The following is a 25823-nucleotide window of genomic DNA, read 5'->3' as shown; positions in this document are numbered from 1 at the left end:
GACGAAATGAACACTTTGTCAGTAACCAGTAAGACACTTTAATATAAGTTGCTAATTATTCGCAAGACGCGATGTCGGTTTATTTAACTTATTGCTCTTCGCTGTTTTATCAATGGAAATGTCGCGGAAACGTGCATAACGCAAAAATCCTTGAAACCGAATAATCCACAACAGTGTTGTTAATTTTCTCAAATTTAGAGAAATCTTGCTCAGAAACAGCCTCAATAAAACTAAACATAAAAAACTACCGCAGTCGGCGACCCGACCAAATCAAACGGCGATCACAATTTTGGTCGCGACACATAGGTTGAGTGATTGACAATTTTTTAAACAGAAGCAGTAAAATATTTAAAATATTAATTGCTTACCGCTGGAGGGCGTGCTTCTGCGGCGGCCGCCTCAAGAAGTTTCAATCGATTTTCCTGAAACCAAACATAAATCGTTCAAAATCAAAGATATGTTATTCATTATAGGTTACCGACCGTCTGGCTTTGTTAGTTCTTTTTTAAAGGGAAAAAGTCATGAAAATTATTCTTTTCTGTTGCTTGATGGAATTACGCGGTTAAGGAGCAATGTAGAACCTTATATGGCCGCTTCTGTTACATAATGGGCTTTTTAGTGGCAATTCCCGCTATGAAGAACTCATTGGATTTTGGTAACCCTTTAAAAATAATAAAGGTTATGCTCTGCAATTAATGAATAAACAGCACTATAACGACTAAGAATGTCCGATTCGACACTAGGGCGGCATCGGTGCCAATTCGGTAACAAATAAATGAAGGAATTTCAGCCATGATTTGCGATTTAACACAATGATTCTACGTTGATTTCAAAATGAGTAGTAGGTTAACAAGTGGAGGTTACCCAACTTCTTAATGTTAAATCAAATTTTGGCTCAAGAACCTGCGAAATAAGTTTGAACATGTCAACGAAAACTATTTTGCTTACATTTGCATAGCAATAACGTCGTTTAATATCATATAGGGAACGTCGCTATCCCCCGTACCCCGTACTATTGACCCCGTGCTTAGCAATCAAAAAAACATTATAGCAGAATGCTGGCGACTTGGTGACTATGTCGGTCGAAGAATCAGCCAGAAAACCGAAGAAATTAGTGCAAAAAAAATCACTAAAAAAAAAAAAAATTTTTTAATTATTTTACTTTTGAAAGATTAATTTCACAAAAAAAACTTGTCGTTTCTACAAACATTTAGCCACATATATAGTTTGAAACAACAACAAAAAAACATAAAGATATAAGCTTCTTAAACACTAACCTTGCAGTTTAGCGGCCTAGGATAAAATATTACATCATTGCCAATATTGCCCCCACAAGAGTAGATTGTAAGCCTTGTTTCTTACAAAAATACTACGGACGTATTTTACTCACAAGTTCTTCGATTGTTTTCTGTTTTTCCGAATTTTCGACTCGCCATTCCTCGTTACGCTTGGTTAGTTCTTCGATCTGCTTCACTGCAGCTCCGTCGTCGCCTAGAAAAACAAATGCACCGGTTGTTAAGAATAAGCTTAAACGCTTTCGGAAGCAAGGGATCTCCCGCAGACATTAAAATGTAAAGAATATTTCTTACGTATTAGATGATGTCGAAAGTGTTTAAAAAAAAAACACGCATAAAACATAAAATAATTTTAAACTTTAGATATGAAAACTAATGGATCCGATCCAATACTGAAGTCTTTATCAGTGCACACGTACAGGAATTTATTAAAACACGCAAAGGCCTAAACAAGTGGATTCCTTAATTCGAATAGAATTCAATACAAAACAATGTTAATAAAACAGAAACAGAATCAATAAGTTAAACATCATTGCCAAACACTTTAACAACATGAGCTCCTACCGCGACAAGGTAGTAACACCAACTGATGTAAGGACAACTACAATGTCGAGGCACCATGTGCTCAGTGACCTTTGACCGCAAGTCATAGAATGATCACACAATTAAATAGGTCATAAAGTACTTAAATAAACATGCGGTTTAGCAAGCTCACTGCTAATCTTAACAAGATATATATCTATACATTTCGCCTTTTAAATGATCCTATTAGGAACGATGATGCGAAATATATATTTCTGTAAAAAATTAAGAAATGATTTTATGTTTTAAACTTGTTTGTATAAACGGTCCTAACATCTTCTAATTAGGGGGTGACCGATAGTTGCCATTTTCTTCCGATACCTGATATTGTCCACAAAAGTATCGCGATACGACCCGATAATAAATGACGTCATTGCTATGCTGAAACATGCAAAAATGATTGAGTCGAAACGTTCAGAGGTATTTCTTACAGGATTTTTTAAGCAAGGGGGGCATCGAAATTCAATAATCTGAAAAACACTTGTTGTTCTCTGTGCCCAGGGCTGCCACTCTCAAAATTAAAAAAACACTAAATCCGGAAAAAAAAAAAAAAAAAAAAAAAATACATAACTCGATTTCAAGGTTATAAAAAAAACACTAGATTGGACAATAAAAAAACACTAGATCCGGAAAAAAAAAAGAGTATATAACTCGATTTCAAGGTTATAAAAAAACACTAGATTCTCCAAGAAAACCACTAGACCACTAGATTATTTCAAAAACCACTAGATCTGGTAGAAAACCACCAGGAGTGGCAGCCCTGTCTGTGCCAGCTTTAAGCAGCTTTATCGCGCGAAGCGCTAAAAAATGCGTTTATTCGGGTGAAATGGCAAAACTTTTAATACAAAAGGAGATGCGACGACGCCTTCGGCCAAGGTTCGCCAAACTTATTTCATAAAGGTCCAGAAAATTGTAGGGCCTGACCATCGGGGGCAGGACAGCTGTTAGGATTGACGATTGCGGGCCAAGTATAATATTTTTTGTCGCACTTTACTAACTTGGAGCATAATGGTTGGAGGTTGTAGTAAGACGTAATATGAATATCAAAGCCCATACATCTATGTTGAAAATAAATAGAGTTATTTAAAACGTTTAAAATGATAGCTACACTCCCGTATAGGCTTGGATATTCTTATTACGTTTTACCAACTTGATCGTTAAACGAAATAAATATAAGAAACCATGCAAAAAAAACTGTAGTGAGGCCTAACAAAGTCTAAAATAAGACAAACTAAGCACGCAACTCAAAACTAAGTACAATGGTTGGAGGTAGTAGTAAGACGTGATAAGAATATCAAAGCCCATACAGAAGTAGGTATCATTTTGGACGTTTCAAATAACTCTTTATTCATTTTCAACATCATGATGTGTCCAAAATGATACCTACTTCTATATGGGCTTTGATATTCTTATTAAAACTAAGTACGTTTCTTGGAAATAAGCACATTAGTGTGTTTCTAAGACACTGCAACTAGAAATCTTAGAAATAACCACGGAATGGGTAACTCTGTCCCTAAAGCAGGGGTTCCCAACCTGTGGTACGCGAAGGTTTTTCAGGTTGTACGCAAATAGCTTGCGTTTTTCTTAGAAAACCCTGGATTCCCAACTTTATATTTTGTTTGTCTGGTTTTGTTTACATAAAAAATTCGCCGAAGCCCATTCTTATTGTGACGTAACTATTCCGGTTGTTTCGAAACAATGCGATCTTCAAAAATTGAATAATGCTAGTTGTAAGCTAAAAATAGATAAAAATATGATTCGAACAAATTCGTTTTCTGCAAGTGATACGCGTGACAATACAAAACGTCCAAACGGTGCAAAATCGTAAAAAGGTTGGGAATCCCTGCCCCTAACGCATTCAGGGCCTTACCTTGTGTAAGTTTGACCAGGTTATATTGGTCTTTGAGTTGTTGCACCTGGGAATTGCGCTCCTCCAAACACTTGGAGACGCCAGAGAGCTGGTCGCGAAGACTTCCGCATTCTTTCTCGAGAACTGCAACCTTACCGTCCTATCGGGGGATGTGGATAAGTTAAAAAAATTAAAAAAAGTGAAAAATCAATAGGGAAATGCTGAGCTGACTTTAAAATCCATAAAGTTTTTTTTTTTTACTGAAAAGGACGATTACAGAATTAAAACTTTTGATTTTATCATGTTGGGGGCACCTACGGCAGGGATGCCAGCAGCGATTTATAATTTTAAGAGGTTTTCTAAAGTTGTTGGCTAGCATACGAATACCAGTTCTAGCAATTACATTCTTAATTGGGAAGGGCCAAGTTACTAATTATTCTGGCACATTCTTTTCTTTTTATCGAACAAATGTTCTGCGTACTGTCCGATTTTAATTCAGCAACATGCCAGGGAAGCCCCACAGTTAAATGTTAGGGGGATGTAAGTCAGGCAAATGTGACGAACATTTTTCTGGATTAAAACTTCTACTGAAAGCATGCTTAAACAGCCTTATACGATTTAGTCTAAAAAAAACGTAAAACTCGTTTTGTTGTAATTCCCAAGTCATGTGGTTTGAAACTGATAACTGTTATTTATTACCGCTATCAAATTCAAATCTAAATAATAAGAACAAGATGGTCAAAACCACATTATTGGTAATAAATTAATTAGCAATGGTGTTGGTTTCAATTATTTTGGGACTCCGTGTACTACAACACGTTTTAAATCGACGGACTAACCTGTTCTCTGATTAGCGACTTATATTCTGTGATGATTGAGTCGTGAGCTTTCATGGCCGCTTTTTGTTCTTCTTCTTTTTTGATGTCGTCCAGGTTCGATACTGTCTTGGTGATCGTGTCTGCGTTTTTTTGGAAATAAAGTTGAGAGAATTAATTGTTGGGTGAAAAAATTTTTTGTTGTGGTAAATAGTGTTTTTATGTTTGGTTGAACGAATAAATAAAAAATAATAGTCTTTGTTTTTAGGAAAATATGACAAAAAAATATTTTTACATGTAAAAAATTTCGAAAAATACTATTTTGTTTCGTTGTGTTTTGGAAATTGGGCTTTTCTCAAATCTTGTTTTGTTTATTATTTACAAAACAAATGGTTGATAGAATTGATTGTTCGGTAAAAAAATGTTGTTGTAATTCGTGTTTTTATGATTGGTTAAACGGATAAACAAATAAAATTAAGTCTTTGTTGCGTAATTAGATCAACTTTCAATTTTTTTAAATCTTGTGCTCTTTTTTAAAGATGTTTGCTTCATGTTTTGATACAAGTGTCCTTTTATTTCCTTTCGACAAAAAATTAAAAAATTATGACATAAAAAGATATTTTTACAACTTTGGAAAAATTAGAAAAAACATCATTGCTTTAAAGTCTCGTTTTGGTTTGTAAGTTGCCTTTTTTTTCAAATTTTGAATTTTTACCAACAAAAAGTTCCATTTTAATAGTGCAACCTCCTTTTTTATTGACATATTTTCAAACACACTGTTCAAACGAAAAAAAAATCCTTCACTTAATAAGTCATTTATGAAAAATTGAATGCGAAAAAAATTAGGAAAAAAATCAAGGGTCGTAAAATTAAAAACTGGATTTTTATCAATATTTTCCAATTTTTTTTAATAATTCTCACCTAAGGTAAAAAATAATGCTTCTTCTTTCAAGCAAAGTATCAGACAAGAAAAACAATTATTTATACAAGTTATTTAAAAAATCAAGAAGGAAAAAATTATTGTGCTTCAGACAAACTAACAAGGTAAAAACAAAGTTGCAAATTTCCAAACATTGAAATTGTTTACTAAACATGTATTTAGTTACCCTCGAGTTTCTTGAACATTTTGACGAACGAATAATCGAAGAAGAGATTTCCGGCCTGGTCGGCGGTCGGCTGGTGGCGCTGCAGAGTCTTGGTGTAAACGTCATGTTGCGTGACGTTTGAAAGTGCGTCACAAAAGTGCTCGACGCCGACCCGGGCCACAACCAGCTCAATAAGCGCTTCCCTGTAAAGAAAAACAAATGACAAGACCTATCAAGAAACACCTCCCAAAAGAAAAATTTATCAAACCATAGTATTAAGACCAACGACACAATAAAGACAAATACTCAGTAGACCAGGGGTTCTTACTTTTTTTTACCGCGGACCCCTAAAATTTTCTTTCATCTCGCGTGAACCACTGTAGGCAAAAAAATTAAAAAATGACGTCATAAATTGACGTCACAATAGAAATATAGTTCATAAATTTGCTGATTTTGGTCCAAAAATGCGAAAGTGAAATGGAGTCTAAATACAATTAGTGCAATACCGTTTTATTTTTGATTAAATTGTTTTCTTTAATGATCAAATTACTTTTTAAATATACACTAATATTTCAATTAGACCTTCATGGACCCCCTAAAACTAGTTCACGGACCCCCAAGGGGTCTATGGACCCCAGTTTAAGAACCCCTGCAGTAGACCCAATACCCACGACAGAATAAGAGCTAAACCTGTCAAAATAAGTCCTGAATTCATAGGAATAAGGCCTAAATAAAGCCTGAATCTGTAGGGAGAGGGTACGGGGCGATCGGGGCACATGTACTTGGCATCGAACGTTTTGCTGTCGGCGTTTGGGTGCCCCAGCTTGAATGGCGCCGTAAGGGTGCCGCTGTTTTGGCCTCGGATTTTTTGGCCCTAATTGAGGTTAGTGGGGGTTAGAAATTGGGTTAAGGTTGGAATTATTAGGGGACTTAATGATGTACTTAGCAGTGGGGTTTGGGGTTAGGTAAAAGGTTGTATAGGCCTTATTCAGGACCCAATTGCACGGGTTTAGGGCTAATACCGATTCAGACGTTATTACGACTATTAGGTATTAGTCCTATTTTGGGTCTTATTCCGAAGTGTGTTTTGCGCCGCTGTTTTGGCATTGGGCTGTTTGCCCCTGTTTGGGGTTTGTGGTGGGTAACGGGTGAGGTTAAAAATTAGTTTAGGGCTGGAATTAGGGGAGTTTGGGAGTTGGAATTAATTGAGGAGTGGGGTTGGAGGTTAGGTAAAAGGTTGTATAGGCCTTATTCCAGTCATTTGGGTCTTATTCCAACGAGATTATGACTTATACTGATTTAGACGGTATTATGACCGTGTAGGGCAGTGGTTTTCAACCAGGGTTCCGCGGAACCTAAGGGTTCCGCTAGTACAGGCCAGGGGTTCCGCAATTTCTAAATTGTGTAGATAATTGGGGTGTGTTTATCACACTGGGGATCCTAGAGCCAGTGAAATTATTGCACTCGGGTTCCTCGAGCCAGTGAAATGTTTCCATAGGGTTCCACTCCAGCAAAAAGGTTGAAAAGCACTGGTGTAGGGAGAGGGTATGGGGCGACTGGGAACACCTGTCTGGCATCAGTCGTTTTTTATCGACGTTTGGGCGCCGCTGTTTTGGCACGGACTAAGTAGTTTTGACTTAAACTTACTTGGAAAATACCGGTACCGAATTGTCGTTGTCAACGATGCAAATTCCCAGCAGAAGAGCGCAGACTCCGTGAACAACAAAGTCCATTTCACTCTCACTCTCAGTAAGCTGACTCAGCAACTTTTACCGCGAAAATGGCGGGTCAAGGAAATTAAAAACGAAGAGTTTTATTTCGAAGTGTTTTTAGCAAGTTATGGCAGTAACGGATGGTGCCGCCGGGTTACAGATAACTTCTTTCAAAAATCGACAGCAGTTTATGGATAAAACGCTAAGAGCCAAAACAACATCTCAGCAACTTCCCGCGAAAATGTTATATCAAATGAAAGAAATTGATGAGCGGGAATTCTGTACCTCGCTAAACTGCTTAACTAACATTCGAGCATATCGACAAAGAAAGTGAAAACGCTGCGCTCTTTTTAAGTGGTTTTAAGAAGACATGACAGTGTTGGATTGCAAGGTACCAATGCAGGATTAAAAATAACATTTTTCAAAAATTCACAGCCGTTTACGCGGAAAATGCGAGAGTAAAATGTGCACCTAGGCCATGACGTTGACTAAAGTTATTACAACACTGGTATATATTACTTAGTTTGTCAAACAACTTCAGAATTATTTGAAAAAGATGTTGTTTCTGCATTCAAAAAATCCCAAGTATGGATGGATATTTATTTCACCAAAAAGACTTCAAAGTCATTTTACCATCAAAATAGTTTAGTCAAAGTCAAGTCATTCGTCCAAATGAATGAGGTAGTGTCAAGTCATTTTGCTCAAAAGTTAAGTCATTTAAAAACAGTAACTTAGGTGTACTTAAGTAAAGCCATTAACTGAGTCATTACAACACTGGTATATACGACTAAGGATGTCAAACAGTACGATTATTTTTCAAATAAGGAACGGATATTCGTTTGACCAAAAAGAATTAAGTCAAGTCAATTGCCCAAAAAACTCAACCCAAGTCAAGACATTTATCCAAAAGACTTAAGTCAAGTCAAGACATTTATCCAAAAGACTTCAGTCAAGTCAATACATTTATCCAAAAGACTTAAGTCAAGTCAAGACATTTATCCAAAAGACTTAAGTCAAGTCAAGACATTTATCCAAAAGACTTAAGTCAAGTCAAGACATTTATCCAAAAGACTTAAGTCAAGTCAAGTAATTTATCCAAAAGACTTAAGTCAAGGCAAGACATTTATCCAAAAGACTTAAGTCAAGTCCAAGACATTTTTCTAAAAGACTTGAGTCGATTCAAGTCAAGTCATTTTGCTCAAACAACTGAGTCCAAGCAATTTATCCCAAAAGACGCGAGTCGACCCAAAAAAGTGTCATTACAACACTGGTATATACGACCTGCGTTATTTCTACTAAAAATAACCCAAGTAGTCAAAGTAATCAAGGTTTTAAGGATACGTAGGGCACGGCTGTTTCGTCGTCCAAGAAGTGCGAGATTGCGACTGGACAAGCGTTCAGCCAGGAACACAGAAAGTTGATCAGGCCGACCTTGGTTTGCAGTTGGCCCGACTGAAATGAACAACATACAGTTTTGTAAGAACAATTGTGACAACCTTGGAAAATCTATTTGCTGCGCGGAATAATGCAATAGTATACACCAGGATTCATCAAACTTGTAAAAGCGGTTTCGAACACAAGCAACGTGAGATAAGAAGATTCGTGAACTTTCAAATATTTTAAATCTCAAAAAATCAGTCTATTTTCACTTCCATGACGTTGAGGTGTGCTAGGTTGCACGTATAGCGCGTATAAGGTTGTATTTTAATCACCTATAGGTCTGCTTGTCGTAACCTTAAATGCCAACATTGACGTCTGTTTACCGATAACCGTAACCAATATAAACCAGGTTATGAATAAAGGTCAAATGTTGACAGGTGCACAGTTGAGGATTAATGTCGGTAACTTGTGTAAAAGATTGTACACTGATACTCATCATACAGATTGCCACTATATGTTGATACTTGCTACGTGGCCTAATGGGTTTTTCTGTGCTAAAAATTTGTTTCAGTCTCAAAATTCATCTAGATTACACAAAAGTAAAAAAAAATAATTATTTTTTGTAAGAAAAACAAAACGTAAGATTAATGTCGATATCGTGTGTAAAAGATTAAACCCCGATAGCTATGATTACGGCGATATTTTTTTGTTTGATTAAAACAGAGGTTCTCAACCAGTAGGCCATGGCTCACTGGTGGGTCATGGAAACGTTTTAGATGGGCCACAAAACAATCTAAAAAAGCTAGATATATTGAAAAGTTTAGTTTCATTTGTGTCATTATATTCAATTTTACAGGAATAATGGCTACAGGAATAATGGCAAAGATGTTCTGCAGTGTTTTGTGTAAACCTATTTTAAAAAAAAAAAATTAAAAAAAAAAAAAAAAAAATTTGTTGAGTAAACAGCCATATTGACATTTGAAAAGAAGAACTTACGTATATATAGGATATTTCTCTAATAAATTGTAATAGTTAAAATAGTCGTATGTGATTCAAAACTAAGTTTTGATAAAAAATAAATGTCAATCACTCTAGTTATAATACAGATTGCTACGGGTTGCTATATATCGCTACGTGAATTAATAAGTTTTTCTCCACCATAAATTTGTTACATATAGTCTCACACCGTTGCATACAATAAAAAATACTTTTAATTATTTTTGTAAAAATAAAGCTTTTAGTCGAAAGCGCTATTAATATTGTTTTACTAAAAGGTCATTATGAATATGTAATTATGACCTAGTCGATAACTGCAGACGCTGTTATTACAACAGGGTTTGCAGGCATTTGTATAAAATAAACACTTTTTTAATAACAAAATTATAGTTTTTCCAAGACCTAGAATTGAGCAACTCGATATGTTTTCAAAATAGAGTGTTTCGTTTTCTTAAAAAACACCTAAGAAAACACTATAGTATAGACCAGGGGTTCTTAAACTTTTTTTACCGCGGACCCATAAAATTTTTTTGGCTTCGCATGGACCACGGTACGCAAAAATTTTCAGAAAATGACGTCATAAATTGACGTCACATTACAAATAAACTTCCTAAATCTGTTGATTTCGTTCTAAAAACTGTGAAAGAGAAATGAAGTTTTAATACAGTCAGTGCAAAACCTTTTGGTTTTTAATTAAACTGCTTTCTTTGAAAAAATGATTACTTTTAAAATATCACTAATATTTCAATTTGGCCTTCATGGACCCCCTAAAACTAATTCACGAACCCCCAGTTTAAGAACCCCTGGTATAGACACAGTCCCCGATATATTAAAAACCTTTAGTTGTCATCTTTGAACAAAGATCCTTACCTGTTGTACAATCCTCGTGATCTGCCTCAGAAGGGTAACGGGGGAATTACCGGGGGCCGTGGCCAGCTGTACCCTCAGCAACTGGGTCTTGGCCTGTTCGTTTGTGTGCAAAGCGTGCGATAGGGCTGTGGCAGCCAGCCAGTTGGAAACGGCGTCTGATTGGGCGAAAAGACCACCGCATAGAAGCTGACCGGTAGATACGTCTTGCGCTGTAAGAGGGAAGAAGTGATGTTTTTTTGGCGATTAAAAACAGTTGCGAGTGTTGTTTGAAGAGCATGGCAGGATTGCTAGATAATTTGGCAATTTGTTTGAAGAATGAGCCAAAAAAACGAAGAAATTGGGTCAAAATTTTAATTAAAAAGAAAGAAAAAAGGTTTTCATCAAAAAAAAATATTACTTTAAAATCACAATTTTCAGTGGGAATTACTTGTTCATTAATATTATAACTCTTAGATGACTGTTGCTCAATATTAGCCTAAACAAGGCAAGCATTATATACATATTTTTTAGGCAATCACAGCATCTTTAGGGGCACCAACAACGGCACTTTCACAAACACATATCTTAAGCTGGACATAAAATAAATCCAAATAGTATTTAAAGACATTTGGAAAAAACATAGGGTTTTTCAAGGGCTTTTTAATATGTTGATCAGTTATAAATATATTCGAAGGCTAAGACTTTGTGGCAACCCTGAAGTTTTTTGTCGACTTGATATTGGTTTGTCTCTAGAGAAACACTTAATAACAAGGATCTGCTTTATCGTACTATGTTTGTACGAACTTGTATAGCAGTATAGCCTACAGTCGTTAAAAAGGTTGAACAATAGAGCGTGTTGCTTGTTAAGAGAAATAAGTGATGTTTTTGCAATTTATCAAGATTCTATCCCAGATTTGTCCAGATAACACTTTTAAAGAAGGAATTTTATGGGAGTCCTATTTAACTTGTATATTGATTTCTGCCGCACAGAAGTTGGCCAGTAGATAGAAGGGAAAATGTGATATTTTCTTAGATTTAATGCAGCACTCTGAATGTGTAATAATGGAAATCACCTTGACCCTTGCAAGATAAATGTATGGCAGTGCTATGGCACCCTTAACGCTTTGGCACCTGTTCCTTAAATGAACTTAAACTTAAGTTTTAAACTATTTGGACCGAAAACAGCTCGTTTCTTACGTCTGCCTGCTTTATGACGTCAAAATATGAAGCCAGTTTAAAAAATCACATGCCTACCGTGAAACACGCTACCCTAAAAATGTTTTAGGAGCCCGCGGTTAAAAGTTTAAGAAGCACTTATATAGATTTCACTTACGTTCAAGTGAAGAAGGCAGTAGCGTTGATATTATCTCGCATTGTCCAGAAGGATTTCTGTGGAAATTTAAAATATAAATAATTATCAGCTCTAAACATAAAACACATGTGTGTGTATTGGATCGGAGCCAAAGCCCGATGCCAAGCGGTAGTATCGGAAATCGTCCGATACCAGCCTTGTATCGGCGCCAATTTTTAGGCATGGTTTAAATTTTTGATATGCACTTATACTATTGTCAGTTAAATCCACATTAACAGATGAAGTGCGTATTAAAACGTATTTTATAAAATATTGTCGATCCACTCGACTTATTTGGCTTTGAAATTTATTTTCAAGCTACATTTCAGATCGGTGCATAGTGTGCATTGTTTAAATATGCCTATGAGTGTTATGACATATAATATTGCTCACACTTGTGATAAGCGTTTGCCGGCAAGATTTTTTAGCACTACTAGACGGAAATTTACAAAACCGTTTTAAAAAAATATATATTTTCCAAAATTTAGTTCAAGAAAACAAATAAATAAAACAGATAATAAATAGATAAAAAATCCTGTAATATTTAGTTTAAGAAACAAAAAATAATAAAAAATCCTGTAATACTTAATTCAAGGCATTTTACAATCAACAAATCGCAAATTACCTGTCTCTACATAATCCAAAAAATAATCGTCTTACTTGTGTAGGTAGCATTGGAAACAGTAGAGCACGGCGCATCTCAGTAAGAAAGGTTGCTGGGCGTTGACCATGGACATCAGAAGAACAACCAGAGCCGACCTCGGAGGTTCCCAGGGAGTAACTACGGACGCGAAAAAGATCTGGTTGTCATGGCAACCGCGGATCAGCTCCGAGACGGTGTTAATGATCTTGAGGAGGAAATAAAAACAGTTCAAAAACAGTGTTTTTTATCCTTTTTTCACCGCAACCTAACACCAAAAAAGGAAAAGACGTAGAAAAAATATTGTTTTTAAACCAACAAATAAAAAAGGTCTAAAAGTCTTTTAAAAGGGGATAAAAATTAAACGGGAAGGCTATAAGTAATTTAAATTTTTATCAAGCGGTTTCGTAAGCATATATATATATATATATATATAATATAATAGTCGTGACCAATCAACAGAAACTAACAGCTAAAGCTATTGAATATTTAAAACCCATGTCATAAATTGCTTCGAAAGTTCCTATTAACCAAACATCGGTTAGCGCGTCGGTAGGCACTCCAGTTAAAATAATCTAAAACCTTGCCATACACAACCTTAAACAGGATCTTTTTATTAATCGTTTGGAAAGTGCCCCAGATTTGAACCTAATAATCCTTTGCTTCAATTTTAGGTCAAAAAACAATTGTCTTAGTCATTCAATATCCTCGTAAACATACTTCAGTCAGTAAGTCGGTAGGTACTCCTGTGGCCATGAGAAGATTGGAGAGTCTTCGCAGGTGTCGAGAAACACCGGTTTTAAGTATGATTTTGACAAAAAATGCTAACAGTTTAGATAAGTGTTTATCCACCTTTATTCGCCGCGACCCAAATATAAAGCGTAAGTATAACAACAAAGCTTTGGCTACCCAACTATAATCACCGAACTTTTTGTTAATACTTTGGCATAGAAATAACAGATTTAAACCCAATAAAATTCCGGTCAATTTTTAGGTAAAAAAAAACAGTCGTTCTAGTCATTAAATATTAACTGCTCATACCTCAGTGAGCACGTCGGTAGGTACTCCTGTTGCCATGAGAAGATTTGAGAGTCTTCCGAGCAAGTTGCACTGCTGCATCGCCAGTTGGCATGACGACAGAACGTTCGATGAGTTGGAGGGAGATACAAGGGTCCGGATCACCTGGAGATCAACAGAGTGTTTTTAAGACTTAGAGCATAATGGTTGGAGGTTGTAGATAGACGTAGTAAGAATATCAAAGCCCATACAGAAGTAGGTATAATGTTGAACGTTTCGAATAACTCTTTATTCATTTTCAACATAGCTGAAATATGTTCTGCTGATTTTTGTTCTAAACCTTTTATATAGTTTGTTTTGTTTTTCACCTGGAGAACAATAGAGTGTTTGGAGCATAATGGTTGGAGGTTGTAGTAAGACGTAATAAGAATATCAAAGCCCATACAGAAGTAGGAACATTTTTATACGTCCAAATATAACTTTATTGCTACCTATCTATGGGCTTTGATATTCTTACTACGTCTGACAATATGTTCGTTTTCTCATTATATTGGCGTTCGTAGAAAAACGCAGGTTCCGACCCGGAAAGCAATTTAGTCCGTATTTTATTAAACTTTTAATTTAGTCCATATTTTATTAAACTTTATATACGTCTTTACGCTTTTTTTTCTTGATTTTAGAAAATTTCTACGTGCGCCATATTTCCTTAATAAAAATGAAGTACGGTTGAAATTTTGTCGAACGCTATTCAAAATTTTTAAACTGTATAAGACAATTTTTATGACTCACTATACACTGTATAGTTGTTTACATTTCATTCACGTAACGATTATTACCAAGTTCATAAAGTTTGACAAAAAATATTTAAATTCGGCCGGCGATCGCAAATCTTAACAGTTATGCGGTTAGCGATGGTCATGCTACCAGTTATGCGGCTCTTTATTAAATAAGTTTGGTGAAATATGTTTTTTACCTTCAGCATGAGATGTAGATTTGCGTTTTTCTGGGCCGACCAAGAACTTTCAGGTGCGATGTCGAAAAATGGGGTGAGTCGATGAATGTGCGAGCCTTCCTGTAATTAAACATAGAACGTTTAATACCTTAAAGCAGTGGTTCTCAACCTTTTTGTACCCGTGGCCCCGTTTTGATGCTTTCAAATGGTCGCGGACCCCTTACATATTTCTGGTATAAAATCTGCGTTTAGTTCTTTTTGGTAAATCAGTATTTCTGTCTATTTTACCTTATGTTAAGTAAAGTAACACACAACACCAATTTACTTAATGACACGTTTATTTTAATGCGTGTTCTGCTGCTGCATCTCCGAGGCAAGGCTTGAAATGCGTGTTTGTGACATTGCTTAGACGCATGTCATCTTTGTGAATGATAGCATAAACCAAAATCCAGCAGCCTACATGTGAACTGTAATAATGCTGACTTCCATTCTACAATCTATTTGTGTTACATCACAATGGAAGTGTTCTGTCGCACTCAAACTGATTTACAGCATGTTACAATGCGGTTTTACCACTTACCACGATTGTAATTAACTAAGCATGTTCCCAAGCATTAATTATTTCCAAGCGTTAATTAATTTATTTAAGGTTCGTTTAAAGTTTTTGCGGCCCCCCAGGGGTCCACGGACCCCCGGTTAAGAACCACTGCTCTAAGTGTTAGTACAGCGAAGCTTCAACTCTTTGTAGGTGAACAAATTGTTTAATGGAAACCATTTGTGTGCTGTGTTTTCGCTGCAATGTGTTTGGATAATTTATTTTTTGCAAAAATGTGATTGAATTCATGTAGAGTTTTTCAGAGTAGTGTCATTGTTCTTTTTTTTGAGTTAGTCTAATTGCTAAAAATATATTCATTCATGGCACCACTTTACCGTAAAATTCTCATTGTTGCAAAGTGACACTGAAAGCCATCGCAGACTCACCAAATCTGTTGATCTATGATGCAAGCAGGGCAGGATAGAAAAACAACTAGCCTGCAGTGAGGTTCGAACTCACGACCTCCGGTTAAGCCGGGACCTTTTGTTGCAAAGTGATTCACTTTATGTTCTGTCTTTCAAAGAGTGTCTTTTAAAGTTGGGTCTTTTTACAGTAGTGTCTTATAAATATGTGTATTTTAGAGTTGTATCTATACACAGAAGTACTTTTTCGCAATAGTGTCATTTACCAATATGATCATTTAAGTGTAAAAACAGTAAAGTTCACCTTAAAGAAATGCTGGTTCGAGGTGTTGTTATTAAAAACATAATAATTGTGTATTTTTGCCTAAAAAAAATGTTTTTTGAGTTGTGCCTTTACACAGTAGTGTCTTTTCACGATAGAAAAACTGTACAAGGCTACAAAAGTTGACCTTAAAGAACTGTTGATTCGAGGTGTTGTTCTTGAGAAGATAGAGAAGCAGCATGAGCGAGTCCTCCACGACAACTCCTCCCTCGCAGAGTCCCTCCTCCTGCATGATCGAGAAGATCGCCTCAAATCCGTTTTCGAACGCAACTATCTTCTGGATGTTGGCGTTACCACGGGTTACCTCGATCAATGCTAGAAGAGCCTGCGAAAATAGAATTTGTTTATTTGATAGGCTTGAAGTGGAACAGTTCAATAAATTTATACACTTCTTAATAATTTACCGAAGAGTTTTACATTTAAAGGCACGCTTAAAACAATTTTGGAAGTATTGAATTTTAGCTATGTTTTAGGCCAGTGCTTCCCAACCTTTTTCAGTCCGCGACCCACATTTAATGCAAGTTTTATTGTTCGACCCACAATAAGATATGAACAAACATAAAAAAAAAAATTAATGAGGAAATGAGATTAACATAAAACCTGCATCTTTACTACTGACGTACGTACTGAAATAGCGTGTGTGTGATATTGCTGCATAAATGTTACGTAATGATAATGCAATAATTTCCCAATCAATAGAAAACTGTAACATTTAGAAATGCTTCGCGACCCACCTGAAATAGCTTCGCGATCCACTGGCTGGGAAGCACTGTTTTAGTCGATTTTCGGAATGTTACTATTAAAACCATTTTTTTAAACAAGCCTTAATACCACTATAACTTTTTATTATCTGCGTCACGTGGGCGGGACTGTTTCAATTCCAATGCCATCTCAAATTATCCTGGGGGTTTAAACATTATTGAGAAATCTCTGTGTATTTTTAGTTTAGCGCCTGTAAAAATATAGTTTACATGGCCCTTTCTACTTTAAAATATTAGGTTTTTTTTTTTTGCTTGCGAAACACTTGGGTTGAAATGTTCATTTTGCGCAGAAAAAAATGTTGACAGTTTCATTATAGCTCCACTTCATGTTTGAAACATACAAATGTGCCAAAATTAGCTTAAATGTATTTGTGAACTCTTAAATAAAAAATGAATGCACAAGGCCTTTAAAACTAATAGTATTTATATGATAATGTACAATATACAAACCCAACATTGCATTTTAGCGAAACTATGTCCTGGTGAAATTAAACAATTGTTGTAGAAAATGTACGTCGATAGTCCGTGGAAAAAGCATGTTTACTATAAACTAACCTCATTGCGAATAACTTCTCTGTTTTCAGATAGAAGATCCATCATTCTTGAAATTCCTTTAAAATAAAAAAGTGTTATTTTTAAACAAAGGCATATTTATAATAAGAAATAACAGTGTTTTATGACAAGACAGTTTTTTTTTTTAGCTACCGTAAGAAAAACAAACATGTACAAAAATGCCCAAATTTCTTTAAAATGTAAAATACGTGTAGGACCGAGTAGAAACTTTATGCCATTGTATTTTTTGTGCATGTTTTTCGTTTGACGTTATATATTTTACAAGTTAAATAATCGTTTGTTGGACATGTTTCTAATTTTTAAATATCGGGTAACGAGTATCGCAAAAAAAAATTAAATGTCTTGTATTGGACAACCGCAGTCCCCAACGTGGATTTGCCATTTAAGAAATACTATACATACACGCACCGAAATCGTACGGCAGGTAAAATTATTAAAAAGCAATTTCGTAGTAGGGAAATTAGAAGGCGTTCCGGCATTTTTGGCCATATATAATTCAAACTGCAGCATGGAACATTAGCAAATTGCTCCTACCAGTGCTGCCAACAAGTCATTTTAAAATAACTTAGGTCCAGGAAGTCATTTTCAATAAATGACAAGTAAAGTCACAGTCAAGTCATAATTATAGCAAGTCAATTCCAAGTCAAGTCTTGCCATAAAAAGTAAACGTAGAACTAGCAATAACTCCACTCAAAAATTAACAAAAAACGCAACATACAGCAAGAAAATTGTTTTATGTAGAAAAATTACCATATATGACCAAATTTTATAAAAAAATGCTTAATGAAAACCATCTTATTTTAACGTCATTTGTCCGAAAGACTCAATTCAAGTCATTTGAAAACAGTAACTAAGTGCACTTAAGTCAAGTCATTGACTTATTCATTACAACACTGTTTTTTACCCATCGGTTGCACGAGGATAATCTGCTGCACCGCCGTCGGTTTTCCTCGAAGCAGTGACGTCAGTAAACGGATGGCTGACCACCGGACCGAGAAGTCGTAACGCTCAATCATGTCAAGAACCAGGATAATGTTTTTCTGTAACGAGACAGTAGTTTGTAAATTTGAAAACAATTTCAATCTTAAGCAAGAATTTCTCCAAACGCTTAACATAGAATAAAGCAGTGGTTCTCAATTTTTTTCTTTCGTGGCCCATTTACGTTGCAAAAAAATTATGTGGCCCAATAGAATTTTTATGAAAGAATAAACTTTAAAATAGGTTTAGAACAAAACACAGCAGAAAGCATTTCAAAACAGATTATTTACACAACTGTGCATTAGCGAGATTATTGCGGCTGAACAATAAATTTACATTCCTTTTAATTTCCTCCCCAAGCCATTATTCCTGTAAAATTAAGTATAGTGACACCATTGAAACTAAATCTAGCTTTTTAAAATTAGTCTGTGGCCCACCTCAAATGTTCTTATGGCCAACCAGTGAGCCATGGCCCACTGGTTGAGAACCGCTGGAATAAAGAAAGGACCGAAAAATTTTACAGAGTTTTATACTTTTTGTTATTTGTTTTATATTGGCAGCGGCGCAGGCTACTTTCGTGGTAAAAATAATGTCACATAGTTAACATACACAAGATTAGAATTTTCCGGGGAAAAATACTGAACAACCTAACTAAACACAGTGTTTTTTTCATACTTTTTTTGCGACCCAAATTCTAAGCTTAAATATAACAGCAACGCTTAGATGACCCAAATCTATTTACTGAACTTTTTATAAGTGAATAAAACCTAAGACAAGTGGCATAAATAAATTGTTTATTAATACGAACGATTTCTTCGTATTGCTTATTGCAATTTTCTTAAATTTTGCAGCAATCTTACTAAGAAACAATCTTATTACATCTAACAATGTGAACTAGTGCAGTTTTTGGATAAAATTAAACAATAATTAAATGACCAAGTCAAACGGTGAGTCTATTTTGGGAGTTGAGAAACAAATTTAGTTAAATATAAACATGTGTATAATACTAAATCTAAAATCAGCAAAATTCGAGTGGGTTTTAATGTGGTTTACACAAAAATAACATCAGACAGCTTAGTGCGACTAAATAATTATTTTACATATATTTAGAAACATAATATTTACGCATACCGGAGATTCAATGAACTTTTCAATGAACGACATTGCAACTTCGGATTGGAGCATGGTGTCCCCTGAAAAAAATAGACATATATTAAACCTCAAACACATACACATTCTATTATTGTTACCAAAAATAAGCAAATTAAAAGAAATTCAAATGTATAAATGTAATATTTTCTTGGATATTACTCTAAAAATTTTCTTTAGCAATCAGAAATTAATTAAATATTGACTTCCTATTTTCTACTTTCAAGATAGAATTTATTGCAATCGATTGCATATCATCACTGAAATAACTAAGTCTGTTCGATATCTGTACTACTGACATCCAGTGTTTTTTTTTTAAGGTGTTTTGGGGGACCGCAAATTTCTCCAGCGGTTTCCCAAATTTTGGACTTGCAACTTTTTGGTATTTAAATGAAACACTTGCGGTCTCTTAAAACTACTTAGCGGTCACCCAAACCAAACCTTAAAAAAAAACCCTGGGTGTCAGTAGTACAGATATTAGGTTTTTTTCTTAGGTTTTATACACCACTACTTTGCATCAGGCATCGTCTTTGCTCCGCTATTATTGGGCAACCCTGTTACCAAGAAGTCCATTGCATCTTTATATATATACATGTGCAAAAATCTTTAGAAAATGTAATAATACACAAAAAAATCTGAGTGACAATGCCAATGTTTGTCTATTGTCCACTTCCTTTTAATCCACCCATAACGTACTTGGGACTTTGGTAGTTTTGTATAATCTTAGTCCCTACTTACTAGACCAGTGGTTCTCAACCAGGGTGTCATTTCTAATGCTCAAGGTGGCCAAGAGATATTCAAGAATCTTTGAGAATCTGATTTTTGCTCAACTCTTACAACTTTTTGTGTAAGATTAAAGTGGAATAAATCCATTGCAAACAAACTGCACTACAAAAGCAGTTACTTTTTCCCCCCAAAAAATATGTTTATTACTTTACTAATGAGATAGTTGTGCTCGCTTGCTCTCAGTGAGTTTTTGAAATCAAGGCGTTATTTTGCTTGAGCATACATAGAGTCACGCATGTCAGCTTTAATTTCCAGCCGGTTTCGTTGTTTAGCTTTCATATTTTGTGATTATTATTTCCAGTTTTGTGAAAAGATACAATATGCCTGAAAAAAAGCGACCCCAAAAAATAATTAGGCAACCCAACTTTGGGTTGCGACCCATGCGTTGGGAACCACTGCCCTAGCCCAAATCCAGCAAAATAACCTGACTCCGACACTACAGCACTAAATCAAAGATTCATCAGATCTAAAGTAAGAACATTCCTTTCCATGTGAGTGTTCTTTTGTTATACAAGTGTCCAGGATGTATATTTAAAAAAAACAAACAGTAAAAACCTTCGTCATCTTCTTCAACAGTGGTGAGGTTGATTAAAGTTTCGAGCGAGTAAGCGCAAACGTCCTCGTCCGAAGCGTCAGAGTGAAGCACTTCGATTAAATTGGGAAGGGCTTGCGAGCCAACTTCTAAGCGAAATTTCTGGAAGAGAAATGTATGTGTAGAACACTATACACAGTTTTTGCATAGAAAATTAATTAAAGGAAAATCCTAATATTAGCAAAATCTATATTTTCCTATGTGCCAACCTTTCGGCTTTGAAATATTGTCGTCAATGCTTACAACAATATTTTTTTCAAAAAACACAATAAATTTCATCTTCGCTTCATTTTTTTCATTTAACTTCATCTTGATTTGATAAATTAGTGCTGAAGCAATTAAAAAAAATGAATTGAACGTTATTTAATAATAATCTGGCCTTCATATTTTAAATAAAAATGCTACAAATGTACTGTTTTGGTAAAAGTGGCCAAACAAATTATGCCAGTTACATTTTTGCAAGTCGTTGTTTTAAAAATAATATAACAGATTGAATTGTGAAACATTGTGTTGAAAAACGTGGACATGGTGTTGTATTCTTTTAGAAGACTTTAAAAAAAAATGTAAAAAAAAATGTCTAAAACCAGTCAAACACAAAAAAAGCTTTTAGATTATAAATAGCACACAAAAATAGATTCATAGGAAAACTAAACCTTTGAACTTTTTAAAGACAAAACGTAATACATCTTGTTACTTTGTGTAATCGATTTTAAAATAATCTGTTGGAAAAAAGTATTATACTTTAAAAATATGATCAATTTTTTAACAATTTGCAAAAAAATGTATATAATAATAAGAAAAATGAAACATTCTGTTGATTTTAACAAAATTCCTATTAATTACACAACAAAATTGTATTATAGGACAACTAAACCCTACAAAGGTAATTAATTTGTAAAGACATAGTGTTATATCAGGTTCTATTAGAAAAAACATATTTTTTTACTTAAAAAGAAAAAAATCTAACCTTCTAAACAAATCCAAAAAAAAATAAACAACAACAAACCTACCTTGGATAGTGACTTGAGGGCTCTGACGGCATCCCTACGATCTTCTAACAAAGTTGATGACGAAATGCGGTCGCACAAACGTACAACCTGGGTAGGAAAAACATAGAGGTGTTCAAGACTCAAATTAAAACCAACTGAAAAGTTCATATACACAAATAAACAACGTGTATTCTGATCAAGCTGTTCTAAAATCGTACTTTGAACATTGATAAGGGCACACATAAAGTACACAGGATAGTGTCTTTGGAAATGATTTAAAAAATCAGTTGACTTATTCAGGATTATAAGGCAAGAAGGGGCAGGCCAAATTAACTATGAGCCTGCAGTGAGGTTAGAACTTTCATCTACCAACTGAGCTATACAGGCTCAAAAGGGGAGCAGGTTGAGAAACAGCTATGTTACTATAGCTTCACACATACATATTCAAGGGGGTAAGGGATGTTAATACAAAAACTTATCAGGCAAACCAAATGTTTGCCGATTGATTTTTGTTAGCCTATCAAGGTAGATCACACATCAAGGCCTGTTGTTAGTGGACAGAGCGACTTCTAAAGTGGCTGATTCCAACAAATTTACACATGTGTTCTTATGGTATATATTGGCTAAGTGCATTAAATTGTGATGAACAGGTCTATTCATGTTTCAACCAAGTTTATTATCTTGGTTTCCAATGCACAAATTATAGAAAAGGATTAACTGATGATGATAAACATAAGCATCAAAATGCCTTTATTAAGATGATTAACTGCGTTTTTAATCTATTTGGCTTTAACATTTATTCTCAAGCTACAATAGAAAAGCATATTTAAAATTTAAACAATTCCAAAATTGGAAGTTTTGTATACATCTTTTCAAAGTAAACTTACAATGTCTGTTTTTCTACTCAACTATTTCTAAACTTACAGTTTCACTTCCACTTGGGAGGGCATCTTCGTTTGTTTTCACAAACGACTTTAAATAGTTCATCGTTTGGCAAAAAAATATAAAATTTGCTACTGTAAGTTCTGGGATTTACACACTAGAGAGAAATCCTGAAAGTAGAAAGAGAAAAATTCAATAAACATTAAGAAAAACAACCAAAAACTGTGTGGTTATACAATAAAAGCACTTGTGAGAATGTATGGCCAGGCCAAAACCAAAAAAAAAGGATAAAAAAGTAAAAAATAGTATAAAAAACATTCCAAAAAGTGAAAAAACAAACTGTTACACAGTTAAAGGCAATGTAATGTCACAAAAATGCAAAAATGTGAATTAAAGCAGAGGTTTTTGGCAGTTGAATACATGCACTTTTATGGGTGGTCATAGTAATGTAAGACAAACATAACCAGAGAGCATTAAAATGGAAAAATATGACTGCACTAGAGATAGCTGTTATATAATGGTCATGCTGTAAGCAGCTAATCAGGGGCAAAGGCACAAAAAAATGCAAAAATGTGTATTAAAGAAGAGATTTATGGCGGTTAAATGTACTTGTAGTTTCATGGGTGGTGATAGAATTTAAAACACACAAAACCAGAGAACAGCAAAACGGTCGCATATGATTGCTGAGACAGTACAATTGTTACATAATGGTCATGCTGCAACCAGCTGATTAAGGGTCAAAGTCTCTGCACACATCTTCAATCGACGTTGAATCGAGGGCAAACATGTTAAACACACTTGTTTTGTCCACTAGTTCCGGCGTTTCTTGAGAGTTCCGGTTAGAACTTGACGCAAAGAATTCTTTGCCGAAAGTGCTGTTCTGAAAATTATCGCCTTCGTCCAAAAGTGACTCGTCGTCTAAAACAAACAAATTTTGCAGGTTTTCCTTATTTTCTGTGTCTGCCGATTCTTTCTGGACTGTGTTGCCTTCAGGTTTACTAGTAGAACTAATAACTGGAGCATTCGGGGAGAAATTGTTAAGAGAAAACACCTCATCCAGAACACAACCGTGCTGAGGTTCGTCAGCAGCAATTGAAGAACCAAGGTTAAAGGAAGTGTCGAAAAACGGGTTGTCATCTACGCTTTTGTCAACAAAGCGGTCGGATTGTTTTTCCACATCAACTGTTCTGTTTTGCGTTAGGACATCAAGAACGCTTTTATTGGCTGGCGCACTTGGCTGCGTGCCTAGAAGCCCGGAAATTATGGTGGAAGCACTTTGCTGAGAAGTTACATTTTCCGGAGCAGCACAATGTTCGCTTGAAGTCGCGTTACCAAGATGTTCTAGGTTTAAACACTGCAGCACCAGTTTTGTGTGTTTCTGAAACTCGGCCATCGGATCACTGGGGAAGCACGAGTGCAGAATACTGCCAGTGGGCAGCAGAGAGCAGCCTTGCATGGACGATTCCATGACCGTAATAGCGGCCACTGCGTCCTGTACAGTTACGCTTTCCCGAAACATCAAACGGGCGTGCGCTTCGGAAAGTCGAATTAAACTTTCAAGAAGGCGTATCGTGGTTCGGGCAGTTGAACTTGAATTTGCTTTCCTGTGAGCTCTGTAGTACGTTCTCAGCACCTTATCGGCTTCCACCGTTAGAACAGGTTTCAGCTGTCTGATGATTCCAAAGTACCCTTGCATTTGCTCCGTAGTCCACAGCTTGCTTTTGCTCACCGATTGTTTTGCGGCTTGGTCGCTGAGGAGATACTCCGCGACCACTTCATCCCATAAAATGTTGTCCGTGTCCAGTAAAATGAGTACAACGTCGAAACGACTTAGTAAAGGACTCGCGATGGCCACGTTCATCGATATGCTCGAGAATTCGTCGTACTTTCCCAATTTCGGATTGGTGGCGGCCACTATGCTTGTTCTTGTGCTCAGTTTACATACTAGACCCGCTTTCGCAACGCTGATAGTTTGTTGTTCCATCGCTTCGTGAATCGCCGCACGGTCGTGGTCTTTAATCGACGAAAACTCGTCGATGCAACAGAAACCCCCGTCTGCCAAAACCAAAGCACCTGCTTCGAGTGACCAATGTGGTCCGTCTCTTACAGCACTAACAGTCAAGCCAGCGGCACTTGAACCAATACCAGTGGTTATCACAGACCGTGGGGTAATTTTGGCGACGTATTTTAGAAATTGTGATTTTCCTGTCCCTGGATCGCCGACCAAAAGAAGGTGGCACTCGCCACGGACAGCCGAACCCGATGAGCTTGTCCTAGGCACGCCGCCAGCTAATACAAGCGCCACTGCTAATTTGACAACGTAGAGACCGTAGACCTGAGGGCATAGAGAAGCTAGGATATGGTTTCTGGCATCCATTGGCCTGTTAATGTGGGCGGCCCAAAAACAGTCAAAGTCATCAGCCACGGTCGTCATATTATGAATCGCGCTGAGCGTGTGCTTTTCGTTCCAAACTTCCAAGTTATTTGCGCGAATCGTTATTTCGACGTCGCAAAACTTGCCAGCCACGAACGAATTCCAACGGCACGTGACGCAGCCAAAAACAATGACGTCGTCGCCTGCTTTGCAACAATCGACCAAATCGTCTTCAAGCACAATGGTGATGCAGCGGGGAATCGTGCCCATGGATAACTTACGTACCTGCTCTTGGATTCGAATTTCCTGGTAGTCTTTGCATTTTTTCCGCCCACTATTTCCGGCGGCTACAAATTTTTTCGACGGACAACTATCGTTGACTGGACATCGAGTCGGAAAAGCGACAACATGGTGCAGCTCGAAATCGGACTTAAGCGTGAAAAAGTTCTGGCACCGAGTGCACTGGTACTCTTTCTCGTACTCCAGAATCTTTACCGAGTTGGTTCTTATCACGGTGCCTTCGACGGCCAAAAAGTTGCCGACGTCTTTCGATTTCGGAATTCGATCGCGAAGCAGCTCTCCGCATTTGGGAAGCTTGTTTATGCGGACATGAACAAAGGGCTTCTGGCACATGTGCGTCCGGAGCATGTGATCTTTATGTACGTCTTGCATTGCCTCTTTGGCCGCGTCGTCAAAGGCTTTTAAGGTAGTCGCTGGCTTAAAAAACAGCGGTTCGGCCAGCGAAGCGTGCATGTCCAACAGTTCGCAGGCGTTGATGTGTAAAGCGTAGTGCACATTCTGCTCTTCTTCCAATAGAATTCTTATAATATCTGGCACTTGTGACGCCAGCAGAAAATGTTTCATGTCAGAGAGAATGCTGTTTTCATATTCTGAGTCTGCCATTTTCCAGGTCTTTTATTGTGTTTAGTTTTAAGCT

At 36.2% G+C, this 25823-nt stretch overlaps 2 protein-coding genes across 2 annotated transcripts in view; both read right to left on the bottom strand.

Moving 5' to 3' along the window:
* Positions 1–22684, bottom strand: part of LOC146158149 (general vesicular transport factor p115-like) — a 27113-nt gene extending 4429 nt beyond the window's left edge. The window contains exons 1-19 of the mRNA XM_083383829.1: positions 22555–22684; positions 21652–21738; positions 20605–20743; positions 19246–19307; positions 18041–18176; positions 17119–17174; positions 15930–16127; positions 14545–14643; positions 13596–13736; positions 12575–12762; positions 11897–11952; positions 10585–10793; positions 8680–8790; positions 7274–7392; positions 5648–5829; positions 4566–4684; positions 3748–3886; positions 1391–1491; positions 369–422 (exon numbers count right to left, since the gene is read on the bottom strand). Of these exons, the coding sequence (XP_083239955.1) occupies positions 369–422; positions 1391–1491; positions 3748–3886; positions 4566–4684; positions 5648–5829; positions 7274–7392; positions 8680–8790; positions 10585–10793; positions 11897–11952; positions 12575–12762; positions 13596–13736; positions 14545–14643; positions 15930–16127; positions 17119–17174; positions 18041–18176; positions 19246–19307; positions 20605–20743; positions 21652–21738; positions 22555–22617 (2259 nt within the window). The 5' untranslated portion in view covers positions 22618–22684. The remainder of the gene's footprint in view (positions 1–368; positions 423–1390; positions 1492–3747; positions 3887–4565; positions 4685–5647; positions 5830–7273; positions 7393–8679; positions 8791–10584; positions 10794–11896; positions 11953–12574; positions 12763–13595; positions 13737–14544; positions 14644–15929; positions 16128–17118; positions 17175–18040; positions 18177–19245; positions 19308–20604; positions 20744–21651; positions 21739–22554) is intronic.
* LOC146158148 (uncharacterized) lies at positions 22683–25823 on the bottom strand. The gene has a single exon (XM_083385843.1). The coding sequence runs from the start codon at positions 25787–25789 to the stop codon at positions 23243–23245; it is 2547 nt and encodes an 848-aa protein (XP_083241969.1). The 5' UTR covers positions 25790–25823; the 3' UTR covers positions 22683–23242.

Source organism: Ascidiella aspersa, chromosome 3 (assembly GCF_963924565.1).
Source record: "Ascidiella aspersa chromosome 3, kaAscAspe10.2, whole genome shotgun sequence".
Classification (NCBI taxonomy): Eukaryota; Metazoa; Chordata; class Ascidiacea; order Phlebobranchia; family Ascidiidae; genus Ascidiella; species Ascidiella aspersa.
The sequence above is the reverse complement of the archived record's forward strand: the minus strand, read 5'-3'. Positions and strand labels throughout refer to the sequence as shown.

Coding starts and splice junctions, on each gene's coding strand:
- LOC146158148 (XM_083385843.1), bottom strand. CDS start 25,789: ATGGCAGACTCAGAATATGAAAACAGCATTCTCTCTGACATGAAACAT.